The sequence below is a fragment of the Lepidochelys olivacea genome, assembly GCF_965140295.1.
Source record: "Lepidochelys olivacea isolate rLepOli2 genome assembly, chromosome: 1".
Classification (NCBI taxonomy): Eukaryota; Metazoa; Chordata; order Testudines; family Cheloniidae; genus Lepidochelys; species Lepidochelys olivacea.
In genome coordinates this window covers 51887309-51901556 of record NC_140411.1, presented here as the reverse complement: position 1 = coordinate 51901556, position 14248 = coordinate 51887309, and the positions used below count along the sequence as shown (strand labels likewise).

Genomic DNA, 14248 nt, shown 5'->3' with positions numbered 1-14248 from the left:
TTTAAATTAAAGATTTTATTTACACTATTTTTATTTAAATCAAATAAGTTTATTTTTAAAAATAAACCTGCTTAAAATTCAATATAAAAATATGATAACATATGACAAGGTATAAATTTACTATATATTCTATAGATCAGAAGAGACCACAAGGGTCATCTAGTCTAACCCCTGCCAAGACACAGGATTTGTTGTGCCTAAACCATCCACGACAGTCTCCTTTTGAAAACCTCCAACCTCCCAAGGCAGTCTGTTCCATTGTCCTACTGTTCTTACTGTTAGGAAGTTTTTCCTGAGAATTAATCTAAATCTGCTATACTGTAGTTTAAACCCATTGCTTCTTGCCTTGCCCTCTGCGGCAAAAGAGAACAACTGTTCTCTTTTTTATGACAGCCTTTCAAGTATTTGAAAGCCGCTGTTATGCCCCCTCAATCTCCTCTCTTCCAAACTAAACATACCCAGTTCCTTCAGCCTTTGCTCGTATAGCTTGCATTCCATCCCTTTGATCATCTTTGTTGCTCGCCTCTGGATCATTTCCAGTTTCTTCACATCCTTTCTATACATTGGTGACCAAAATTGGACACAGTACGCCGGACGAGGCCTAACTAGTGCGAAGTACAGCGGTACTGTCACCTCCCATTACTTGCATGCTATGTCTCTCATTAATGCAACCTAAAATTGCCTTTGCTTTTTTTTTTGCAACAGCATCACATTGCTGACTCATGTTGAAGTTGTGATCTGCCACAACTCCCAGATCCTTCTCAGCAGTGCAAACCAGTTATACCCCATTCTATATTTGTGCATTTGTTTTTTCTTCCCTAAGTGTAGCACCCTACATTTGTCTCTGTTGAATTTCATTTTGTGGCTATAGCCCAGTTGTCCAGTTTATCAGGATCCCTCTGAATTTTAGCTCCATCCTCCAAAGTGCTGGCAACCCTCCCCCATAGCTTTGTGTCATCTGCAAATTTGATCAGTATGCTCTCTATTCTTACATCTAGGTCGTTAAAGATGTTAAAGAACACCGGTTCCAGAACAGATCCCCACTTGAGACCTCCTTCCATTAATAGTTACTCTGTTTGTGGCTGTTTAACCAATTATGTATCCACTTGGTAGTTGGCTAAACCTGCATTTCCCCAGTTTACTTATTAGAATGTCATGAGAGACTGTGTCAAAGCCTTGCTGAAGTCCTGTATATTATGTCCACTGCTTTCCCCCTATCGACCAAATCAGTTACCCTGTCAAAGGAGGAAAATCAAGCTGTTTTGGCATGATTTGTTCATGGGTAAATCCATGCTGGCTGCTAGTGATTAGCCCTTCATCCTCCAGGTATTCGCAAAATAGAATCATAGAATCATAGAATATCAGGGTTGGAAGGGACCCCAGAAGGTCATCTAGTCCAACCCCCTGCTCGAAGCAGGACCAATTCCCAGTTAAATCATCCCAGCCAGGGCTTTGTCAAGCCTGACCTTAAAAACCTCTAAGGAAGGAGATTCTACCACCTCCCTAGGTAACGCATTCCAGTGTTTCACCACCCTCTTAGTGAAAAAGTTTTTCCTAATATCCAATCTAAACCTCCCCCACTGCAACTTGAAATGTTTTATATATATAAATGTTTTATATATTGTTCTAGTAGCTTCCCTGGTATCGAAGTCAGGCTGTCTGGTCTATACTTCCTGGGCTCCTCCTTTTCCCCCTTTTAAAGATGGGAACTATTTTAGCCCTTCTCCAGCCTTCTGGGACTTCTCCTTAAGTCACATCAACTACAGCCACTGCAGTCCACACTATGTTCGGTCAGTGGTACATGTCCTCACCAGGAGCGCTTGCACAGACAGACCTCAGCCTATGCAGCAAAGACGCAATGTAAGCAATACAGTGTCTACACAGATAAAGCACTGACCTAATTACATTGGCTTAAGCACTACAGCTCTCATGGGGCTGGAGTTATGATGTCAGAATAGTGGGCGACTTACATCGGCGGGAGGGATATTTTAGTGTAGACGCTTACAGAGTTAGGTCAATGTAAACTGCCTTATGTCCACCTAACTCTGTAGTGTAGACCAGGCTTAAGTCCACAGCAGACTACTGCTGCACAGATTCATACCCCAGCTTGCCATGAACTAAAGTTGGTGTAGAGAAACCCACAGGCAACACATCTCGAAGAACATCAATTACTATAAGGTAAATAACCTCTTTTTCCTCATTGAGTTTATCTAGGACTTCCACTCTTAGAGACTGAAAAGCAGTTTACAGATGGAGGTGGGTATTGAAGTCTTACATAAAGACAAATCTAAGTACTAATCTACCAAAGCCTTTATCTATTCAAGTTGCCGGTCCAATTACATAATGTTTTCTGAAAGTATGAACAGAAGCTCATGTCGCTGCCTAACAAATTTCTAAAATGGTGGTATTATTAAAGGAAGTTCAATGGGGATTACTAATTACTAATGGGGATCCTGATCTGCAAGCATAAAACACAATTTAATGTCTTAAAATTCAATTTGAAAGCTTCTGAGAATAAATCTGTTTACCTTTAACTCTTGGCATAAGCCATAATAAATTTGGAAGAATGCCTAAAAGATTTAGTTCAATTTAGATAAAAGGCTAAACTCTAGATATTTCTAAAGATTGCAGCGCCCTTTTCATTCTACTGGCACGAGGTTTTGGGCAAAATATGGTCATAGCTTCCTTCTGACTTGAAGGGTTAACAGCAACAACTTATCTCTGGTTGACTATATATCTTTTCAAGAGGATTGCAGCAGCTCTGGAAATACCACTTGAGGTGGTATCTAACAAATATCATAAGCTTTTAGATATTGTATATTCCTTTGCTCATGACAGGGTAGCCATACCCTAAATGACTAGTTATGAGAACGAGTGCACGCTTTAACTCCAACTCCACCAATTATTGCAGTTACATCAAAGAAAGCTGATAGGACATATCAAATTCCCAGTGAGAACTTTGAAACATTTTATACCCATCCATTGCCCACCTCTTTGGTGGTCATTGCTGCTCTACAGCATACAAAGCAGCGCCTTATAAAATGACTCCCAGGAACAAGGAGTCTGTGGGTATGTCTCTAATGCAATTAAAAATCTATGGCTGGCCCATGCCAGCTGACTTGGGCTTGCGGGGTGTAGATGCTTGGGCTGGAGCCTGGGCTCTGGGACCCACCCCCTTTACAGAATGCCAGGGCGTGATCTCCAGCTTAAGCCTGAACATCTGCAATGCAACTAAACAGCTCCTTAGCCTGAGTTCCACAAGCCTGACTCATCTTGGGCCAGACTAATTGGCGTGTAGACAATCTTCTGGGCAGAAAGAGGTATTCCTTGGCTGTACTCCAAACAAGCATTTGTTACTATCATGCTCTTCTATCTAGATATGATTGTCTGTTGGCAAAAACTGTTGGCATTTTTTGATAAAGCACCTCAGGAATCTCAACAAGAAATGCACAATTTTGTTAACGAAGGACTTTTAGTCTCCAGAATTGCTTTACAAACAGCTACAGACGCAGCTGACACAGCTAACTGTTCAGTTGCATTGGTGATAGTCATGACAAGAGCTTCATGACTTCAGTCCTCTGGCTTTCCACTTGATGTTCAGAATACAGTGGACGAGTTACCCTTTGAAGGAACAAATTTATACAGTCCCAAGACTGCTGATTGCTGATTCATTGCACACTGTGAAGGTTTCAAGAGCTGCCTAAAAGATCTTTTTTTAAAAGATCCTTGGAATTTATACTTCACAAATCAGAAAGAGACCATATAGAGAGCCTAATTACCAGTGACTATAATGCTTCACAGAGGTACTCAAGATTGTGAGGAACCTCGTTATCTCCCACCTTTAGCATCAGGAAGCCTTGTCTGTGCCTGCTGTGGGTCAGCTCCTCAACTCCATTGGCCAGGGACAACACAAGCACTCCCCTCTAGGCCTAAAAGGTCCCAGGGTCACTCTACAAATTAACAATCTGCACACCCCATTACCAGTACCTAACAATGTTAAACCTATCTCAAAATACTAATTAAAACTAAAATACTAACAAAGAATTAATCTAAAGCTAACTGACTAAAACAAATATTTACAACAGACTAAACTAATGAGTTTAAAACAAAGATAATGGACTGCTAAAATGTTCTGCCTGTAGACTAAGGCTGCATTAGAAGGAACTGAGTAGCAGTTGGTCTGCGCTACCCTTTTATTCCCTCGGGGGATCAGCTGTGGGGCAGGCATTCCATGAGCATGGAAGGATGGACGGGGACAGCTAGCAGGAAAAGTTTCTGATTTCTGGCAACAGGAGGCACACAATACCATGAGTGAACGGCGTGTAGACTACCACATGAAGAAGTGCTATTTTAACTAAGCTAAGTATTCTATTTACAGAGTTAGAAGGAAAATAATGTTCTTTTTAAAACAAATTAAATGGTTTTCCTCTTTCCCCATTCCTTTTGAATGTTCACTTCCCATTTATTAGCCTGCTCAAAAAGCTGACATCAAATTAGGAAGGAGGGGTTTATTAGCTTGTGTTTCAATGAAGGAGTCTAATTGGGTTCTAACTATGTCAAGTTCCTCTAAAATTAAATTATTAAAATTAACTCAATTAACTTATCTCCTTTTCTCAATGGCTTTGGTTGCTGCTGGGACTTTTTTTTTAAATACAAAAAGCATACAAAGCAATATTTCCTCTTGTGTGCATTAAGATTCCAAATCATGAATGAAAAACAATTTATTTCCAGAAAGAATATTTCATTTACAAATTCTATAAAGACTATCTTTAACATAACTTGAGAATCACCAATTAGCAAAAGCTGTGGCACTATATTTACCTTCTAATCAAAGGGATAGACATTTGATTGAGTCATACAATTAGAGATACACAGCCAGATTTAATAATAGAAAAGAGAAATATGACTATTCTGGAAAACAGATTTGATGAAAAGACCCCTTACGTTTGGATTCTGTACCATTCAATCAGTAACATGTCCTGAAATCTATGCAGATGAAGTAAGAGAACGGTTAATACATTTGCCAAGAAGAGCTATATAGAATTGAACATCTTGAGCAAGAAAATCTTTGCATATAATTAAAAAAAATTAGCTCCACTGGGAAATATATTCTAGAAATCTTATGTTCTATGTATCTTTTCATCCATGAACAATTATATATGTAAAGTGATACCTTATTATTTAACGCAGTGGTTTTCAACCAGGGGTCTGAGGCCCCCTGCGGGGCCATGAACAGCTTTCAGGGGGTCCTCCAAGAACGATCAGCGTTAGATTTGCTGCGGTCCAGGGCAGAAAGCCAAAGCCCCACCACACAGGACTGCTGTGTGGACAGCCCCACCACACAGAGCCTGGGACCCCAAGCCCAACCACCATGGGCTAAAGCTTGCTACCCCTTAACGCTATGCCCTGGGTTTTATATGCAGAAAAACAGTTGTTGTGGCACAGCTGGGCTGTGGAGTTTCTATAGCATGTTGCAGGGGCCTCAAAGAAAAATGTTCAGAACCACAGATTTAAGGTGGCACGTACTGCCTGCCATTTAGAAAGAGGATTATTTTATGCTGCTAGGAAGCTTCTACCATTGCTCCCGTGCTGATTAAGAAGCATGTTGTCTCAAAGTGGGTGATGAGAAGGATCTTTGCAGGAAAAAAAGATAGCAAAGAAGAGTTGGAAAGGTGGATTTCTCAAAGTTCAAAACCCTTCTCAAAATCTGCTGGGGATGAAGATAGTTTAAGGTATTTATATCTGAATCCTTCCTGCATTGTCAGACGTCACTTATGCCAGAGCATGAACAAGGCTCTGGCATCCCTGGAGGAGCAAGCGGGCCAGGTGGTGGGGTATGAAAGGAGCCACTGTGCCAGACCGAGGGGTGCGGGAAAGGGGAAGTGGTGGCATAGGGGAAAGAAGTTGAAGAGGCGACATTGAAACTGTTGCATTGTGAGCAGAAAGGAGACCAGGCTGGAGGGCAGGCTGCACAGGGAAGGGGCAGTCACTCTCTCGCACACAGAATCTGGGGCGGTACAAAGTACAATCCTGAGCTCCACATTATGCTACATACTGCCCCACAAAAGTTTTTCCTGCCCTACCTGTTGTGTAGATCTGGTGCAATTAATATTTTTTAAAAGAAATACTGAGGATTAATGGTCATTTTTGCCATTAGTTTTCATAGTTGAAAGGTTATCAGCAGATACTGAGGCACAAAACCTTAAGAGAAACTTAAAATAATTGTCCTCTATCAAAATGGCCACTGCCTTCAATAGTTCCCAAGGAAAGCAAACTCCCTGTCAGAGAAGCTAGTACCTTATGATGTCAGGAGGTGAAGAGGAGCTCTGTGAGAAGACATGTATGGAAGCAAGATCCATCTTTGCTAAGGGCAGCCTTCTCTCAGTCCCACTGAGAACAATATGAGATGGTCTTAAATTTGAAAGAGGGCAATTCTTCACGGAATCATCTGTAGTAGAATATTATTCCTCAGTCTCTGCTGAAGCAAATTCCTTCAATTATGAAGAACAGCAGTAAACAATTACTAGTGATCTTAATAATGTCTTCAAATGTAGCCGATTCACAAGATTTCAATGAATTAACAAAGGCTACATCTACTCTATGAGCTAGGAGCATGATTCCCCAGTTTTTGTACGCATACCTGCACTTGCTTGATGAGAGCTGGAGTCAGTATAAACAGCAAAAAGAAAAGGAGTACTTGGTGGCACCTTAGAGACTAACCAATTTATTTGAGCATAAGCTTTCGTGAGCTACAGCTCACTTCATAGCTGAGGTAGCACCGGGAGCAGCAAAGGAGGCATGGCTGAGCCATGACGAACACATAACCACTGGTTTCAGGTGGGTTTGTACTCGGCAGAGCTCAGCCATGACTCCACTGTTACTACCTGTGCTACTGAGGCTACACTTCTATTTATACTCATTCAAGCTCATCAAGCAAGCGCAAGCATGTGTACACAAACAGGGGAATATCATCCTTTGATTGCCAAATAGGTTATGTCTCCACTACAATCAATCAGGCTAAACAGGCAAATAAATGACAAGCACAGGGATGGATTTAAATGGCAGGCCTCAAACTTTATTAATTTAACACCACAGGGGAGGGGTCACTATATGCCCATCCCCACTCTCACATACCTGGCATTTAACTGGGTTCAGAGTGGGGTTACCAGATCCCAACACAAATCAAGAACTTGGAATAGACCTTCCATGAGAAGTGGGAGGAGGGGGAAGAGAGTATCAAGGCGGGAACTGCAGATCACAAATATTTCAGGTACCCCCTTTTCCTAAAGGAACACTGTCCACCTACAAAATTCCAGCTTTCATTTACCCTTGGTAGCTGACCCTTTTAGTTTTTGTCCATACAGAACACCAGCCACAAATTGCAATGAGCTACACAGTCTTACCTTTCCTAATCATAAACTATCAATCCTATTTCCTTTCAACCCAACCGGGCCTCCATGACTTTGTGAGGAAGGCAAAAAATATCAGCAGAACTAGGTCAGTTTGGCCCAGTGGACCAAACAGGCAGTGAGTCAGACTGCAGCTTCTTAAAGAACACAGCTCTTGTCCTACAACTAAGGGGAATGAGGAAGGGACTGCTGAAAACTGCAAGAGGCCTTTGAAAACCCCATGATGAGTTTAAATAGATCAGGATGAGGTGAAGGGGAGTATGAGAGCCAAACAACCCAGCCAATAGGAGGTGGAGGACATCAGGAAGAGAAGAGGCCTGGTTGCTGCTTCACCAAGCATGCACTCTCAATTCCACTTCACTTCCAGATGCTGTCTCATTGCTGCAGTCCAATCAACCACAACTCCCATTGAGATGGGGATGAAACATGTTGCTATACTATTTAAAGGACATGTTTTAAAATTGATCTCAACTCAAAACAATTAACAGATTTATTTATAGATTCTCATTTATTTCATTCAAGAAACAAAAAGTAGTGCTGTAATTTTGTGGCGAATATGTTGCATTTTAAATGCACAATAAAAAGGTTGAATCCCTGCTTTAACATAAAAAGCTCAACATGCTTAACTGTGATGCCACAATGGGCACTTAATTAACATCATGCCATCTAATATGAGTCATGAAAGACAATCTTGTTATTAAGAAACAGAATTCAGACTACAGAGACCTGAGTTCCTGGACCTGCCACACACATCATAATGTGACTAAAGGCATGTAATTTAATTTCTCTTTGCCTCTGTTTTCCACCTCTCAAGTGGGGATATTTAATCTTTAAAATTGATTTAAAACATTTCAATCTGGACTGAACACAGTACAAGAACTCCAGATATACAACAAAGGTAAACTAATTTTTATTATGAGACATATGTGTGGTAACTTGGCTGAATGAGACTCAACATTTTTTTTGTTACTCAGATATAATGTTTAGATTGAATTTTAGCTATTTCAGAAAAAAAACCTATATTATAAAATTAATGTCCCACAGGTAAAAAACAGATAATTACCAATCGATTGTGTTATCCAGGGTCTGTATATATTATCATACAATAAAATATTTTCTATAATCTGAAAATACTTAGTCTGAATTTCACATTAATATCTCCTCAAAATAGACTCAACATAAGATATTATATGGTAATAAAGATAAGAAATAAATTAACCCTAGAGAGATGATGTTCTCTTAAAATATATAACTAAAAAAGAAATAACTCGAGTATAATCCAATTCTTGATTTTTTTTAAATTAAAAAAAACATTTTAAGGAAATAAACATGCCTGATATTTATACAATCCTATTTTTTTAACCAAATAGGAATGTACAAGTGAATTATGGTTCTATGCATGCACTTAAGAGGATAGAAAACAGTCACTAAAAAGAAGGAAAGAAAAATCTCTTACATCGTTCGTGTTAACATGCCAAGCCATATCACCATAGGATACCAGTTGACCATTAACGTAACACCGAATTTCACTGTTTCTCCAACGATTGTAGATGTGCACAATGCTGATCATGTACCACTAAAAATAATTTGAAAATATATTAATGTTATACAGCATTATTATTGAATGCTAACAATCAGCATATCACGTTTGACTCCAATCTTGTAAAGTAATGTAGGAGTAGGAATCCTTGCATCTCCAAAGAGTCATTTTAAATCAGTAAGACTCCACATGGGCCTAAGTGCCTGCCCACTTGGATATCTTTGCAGAATCAAGTCCAAAAATTGCACATATAATCACTGTAGAAGAAATGTGTTTTTTGAAAGTACAATTTAACTTTTGTTCTGCACACAAAACATGAACAAGGAGGTTCAGATAAAGAAAATTAAGTGTTAAGCTTAGCTATAATATCCTTTTATTTTATAAGATCTGCATGTCTAAAGACCATTTAATAATAAAGTATATCATGTTGAATACTGTATTAAAACATATTGTTTGAATTGGCCCCACCTGGCCGGACATCCCGATTACTCTGTGTGACTACCTTGTTCTCAGAATTACTAACCACGTGGCCAATATGTGTGTAGTCGTCCACTAATTTTTATCAGCAGTGATTTATCTTCCAGATCACTGAAGAAAATATTGAATAGCACTGGGACTAGAACCAATCTCGATGGAATATTACTGGAAACAGCCCACCATTCAATGATAATTATCCATTGACAATTATTTTTTGATATCTGTCAACCTAAAGGAGTAGCAACTACAGAAGTCTCTGAAACAGGTTACTCAGCAACTCATACCTGAGAGTCCATGGTAAACAAGTTTTAGTATACACATTTAAAAATCCTCTAAATTGGTCCTTCAGAATAAAAATAAAACCAGACATCTGGAATAGAATTTAAACTTCAGCTCTTCAGTTTGTAAGTCATCTCCTAGTAAACTTTTTGTTTGCTTATTTGTTTTAACAATGCAGACACAGATAACAGTCAATTGGTTAGAGTTGGCCTCACTTGAAAGTAACACTCCATGTTTTGGGAAGTATTGCATCTCTTTTCCAGATTGACCTGAATTAAAAATGTATTCACTAAATGAGTAAGCATTGACTAGAAGAGAGATCAAGCAGTTCTGATACCAAAGGTCAATCCATACTGAAGTAGTAGTAGTTGTTTTTTGTAAATTACTGCTTATTTTGCAAATGTTGACTTTAAACTTCACCTACAAATGGTTCAGCACTAGCTGGGAAGGGAGTGGTTTTGTACCCTTCATCAGCTAACTTTATACACTGTATTAGTGCCAAGATTCTGGTGTTTCAGGGACAAATGTTCCACTACTGTATTAAGTGATCCCATCTTACTTAGAACAATATTTCGTATTTCTATAAGTGCCATTGATTGAGCTTACGGGTGTTAACTATCAAGATAACTTGTCTTCTCTGATAGCTCTTGTTCAGTGATAATCCTCCTCCTTTACTTTTATGAGTAAAATGGTATGCTACAGGAACGTTTAAGCACTGTGTCCCTTTCCACATGAAAATAAGTTTCAGAGTAACAGCTGTGTTAGTCTGTATTCGCAAAAAGAAAAGGAGTACTTGTGGCACCTTAGAGACTAACAAATTTGAGCATAAGCTTTTGTGAGCTACAGTGAGCTGTAGCAAAGCTTATGCTCAAATAAATTTGTTAGTCTCTAAGGTGCCACAAGTACGCCTTTTCTTTTTATGAATATAAATGGGGCCCTACCAAATTTGTAATCCATTTTAATCAATTTCATGGCCAGAGTGTTTTAAAATTGGTCAATTTTATGTTTTCAGATGTTTACATCTGAAATGTCAGTGTTTTAACTGTGGGAGTGCCAACCCAAAAGGGGATCAGGAGGGTCACAAAGCTAATGTAGGGCGGTTGCAGAATTACCACCCTTCTGTGCTGCCTTCAGAGTTGCAGAGCTTCCTGAAACTGGGGGAGATTCCCAGGGATGAAGGTGGGTCCGATCTCCCCCATGCCACTGGGAGCTTTCAGAGCTGGTAGCAGTCACAGAGCTTCCTGCAGCTGGGGGAGGTACCTGAAGGTGGGTCTGATCTTCCCCCCAAGAGCAGCTGTACAGGAGAAGAGGAAGTCCCTTCCCTCCCCAGCCTGGTGGATAGCAGCTGGAGCCCGGTGAACCGTAGGAGCTCCTGGCTCAGACATGCCCTTTCCCCACCCCTCCAATAGCTAGATTTCACAGGGGAGGTCTGATTTTACAGTCTGAGACATGTTTTTCATGACCGTGAATTTGGTACGGCCCTAAAAAGAAGATATGTATCCCATGAGGTTTAGCCTGGTTAGCAAAAGGCTTCAGAATGAACAAAAACTTGTCAAGGGCAGAACAACTATTATTGGTAATAGTAGAACCTCAGAGTTAGACACCTCGGGAATGGAGGTTATCTGTAACTCCAAAAAGACATTACGGACTTCAGCCATTGGGGAGAGAGGACTGGGAGTCAGAGCTTCTGACCCTCGGGAGCACTAGAGCTCAAGGCTTTTGATCTGGGGGGGTGTGGGGCACTAGCTACGGGGTGGCGAAGGGAGCGCTGCGGCTGAAACCAGTACTCCCGTCATAGCTAAAGCCCTGAGCCCCTGCGCCCCCCACGGGGCTGAGAAGCTGGAAACAGAGCCACAGGGCTAAAGCCCCGAACCCCAGCACCTCCTCCAGATCTAAAGCCCTGAGCCCTGGTGCTCCAAAGGGTCAGAAGCCCTGACACCCCCCCTTCACCTTGAGGCTGCAGTCCTAACCCTCCCTTCCCCCCCGGCTGAAGCCCTGAGCCCCAGGGCTACATTTCCAAGGTAGTAAAGTATTTGTGTGCATGTGGGTGCATGCATGCGTGCATCTCTGCTGCTGCCCAATTACTTCCGGTTCAGAGGGTGTCCAGTTGACTAGTAAGTCCGGAACTCTGGTGTTCATATATTTGAGGTTCTCTTGTATCTAACAGCATATCTTCATTGAAGAGTTAACTCGAGTTATCTACACTTGAGCTAACTCCTCTTGAATTAGCTTAGTTCAAGTGAGAATGGCCACACTGCAAAACACTCGAGCTGCACACTATCGGATTAGCAGCACAATGTAGTTGTATCCCGACTACGTAACTAGCCTGAGCAGCATCAATAGCGCTTGAACTTCAACCAACACCTTCTGACAGGCCAGCTAGCTCCAGGTTAAAGCACCACCTTAACCAGAGGTTTTGGTGTGTGGACAGGAATCAGGTTAGAAGCAACACTTGTGTTATACCTCAGGCTAGCACTGTAATGAAGACAAGCCTTGAACTGTAAGGTTCCTTAAATGTTCCCTTCTTTCCCATTCTGGATGATATGCCCATCCAAGATTCTCTCTACTGATGCAGAAATGCAGGATTTTTTTCTAATTCCAGCCAACTCAAAGTTTACTTCCTTTCTAGTAAAAGTCTTGAAAAACTATTTTCTGATACTTGATCAATATGGAGAAACATGTTCAGGTTTTTTTTTTTCAGTTCCAGCCTTAAAAGGTGGCCTAGAATGATAAAGCTGAAAATATTAGGATAAAGTTAATAAAGAAAATTGTATTACTGGGCATACTTTGGAACAATTACATTATGTACCCATGCAATATGGGTTTTTCTAGGTTGACCTAATTTCATGGTTTTCAGTGGATCATCACACCAGCTGCTAACCTTTTGATTTACATAATACCCACTGGATGATTTTCTGCTGAATGAGTCAGTGTCTCAACTCTGAAGACAATCTTTTAATATCCTACATAAGTAATTCCAATGTGTTTGGTCTAATTGCATCTCTAAGCCTCTGCCAAATTTCTTTATGACAATTTATATTAGGGTATTTTTCAGACTTGGCCACAGATCAATAACTACAGTAAATGTCTACAATCCAGAAACAGTATTATTAATTTAATCCATTTATAGGATGCTTATAAGGCATCCAAGTGCCAGACCATGAAGACAAAATACAAAATAGTACACATATTATAAAGTAAATGATTTGAGTATAGTATTTTTAAGGACATTAACAGTTAATTTTAAAATTCCAGAAGCTAGCTGATAATATTGACCACATTAAAAAAATACACTGAGGAAAAATTGTTTCCCATGCAGCCTCCCCCTTTATATCTGTTTGAACTCAACAAGTTCCTTTTATTAAGCACTACTTTTTCTAAGACAATGGGGAAGGAGGGCGGAAGCTTCATGGGCAAAACGTGACCTGTCTCCCCACATCCCTAGTTCCTTTGTTGTAGTTAAAGCTTCCCTTCCCAAACAGTAAATTTAGATAGAATTCTCTCTCAAACTATAAAACAATGCTTAACTGACTGGAAGGGTTACTCTTCATTAAAAGTCTCACTTCTACCTCCATGACCACGTAACTACAAACTGTAGTTAACGATGATTAGTGTTTGCAAGATGTGTTAACAGTCAATTTCTGGTCATACAAAAACAAATAAGATCATTTTGATTTGTCATAAGTTTCTGAATGTGTTTCAAGGAGGACTTGCGAAAGTTGTCTAATTTGAATGTGCCTAACAAGTGTCTAATTTACCTATATCTTAAAGTCTTGACTGAGTGGTGAAAGTTTTGTCTAAGTTTTTTTCTTTATGCTTCTAGGTATGAAAAAATTCAGTCCTGGGCTTCTCATGCGCCATAAGCTAGCACTCATGGATTCAGTCCAAAATTTCACAGGCAGCAGTTCCCAGATTGTTCTTTAGGCTTTTTTCTTCTTGAAGTTAAAAATAAATAAATAATTAAACATGAAACAAGTTTGCTCCCCTCAGGCTGCATAGACAAGTTTGGATAATTTCACATTTATCTTAATGAGCTAAGTGGTGCAGTCTTTTCAATAAAATATAAATGTGCAAGCCTGATCAATTGTGACCATTAAACACCCAATCACACTGTATATAAGAGAGGGGGTAATAAATGCTACACATCCAATTTTGGCCAATTTTCAACTTGGGTAATAACCTTCTGCATAGCTTCATTCCCCCCTACTGTTTAAACTAGAAAGTCTTTCTTTCTTTTTAATATAAAATTATCATTCACTTTCTGTTTTAAACTGTAATGTTGCTATGCACTGTTAAATTCTTTCCCCTCTCATAAGTGGCTGCATTTAAGTGGTAGGTGTCCTGATTCTTGAACATATAGTTTGTATGTCACAACTGAATTCTTTTGAATGAAAAAGGATTATTTGGAAATGAAGAAATATTAAGTTTAAAATCAATTACATGCTGAATGCCCTGCTTACACTTGCCAATTTAAGTGTTTGATATATAATCCTAAAATTGATGGAATTTTAGTAATCCTATTTATGGGCCACATTTAACTGCT

The 14248-nt window shown here is 39.8% G+C and overlaps 1 protein-coding gene across 2 annotated transcripts in view; it reads right to left on the bottom strand.

Annotated features, from left to right (window-relative positions):
- NBEA (neurobeachin) overlaps nt 1-14248 on the bottom strand; it is an 867588-nt gene that overhangs the window by 637202 nt on the left and 216138 nt on the right. For both annotated transcript variants that reach the window (XM_084617023.1, XM_084617024.1), the window contains exon 7: nt 8866-8985. In XM_084617023.1, the coding sequence (XP_084473149.1) occupies nt 8866-8985 (120 nt within the window). The remainder of the gene's footprint in view (nt 1-8865; nt 8986-14248) is intronic.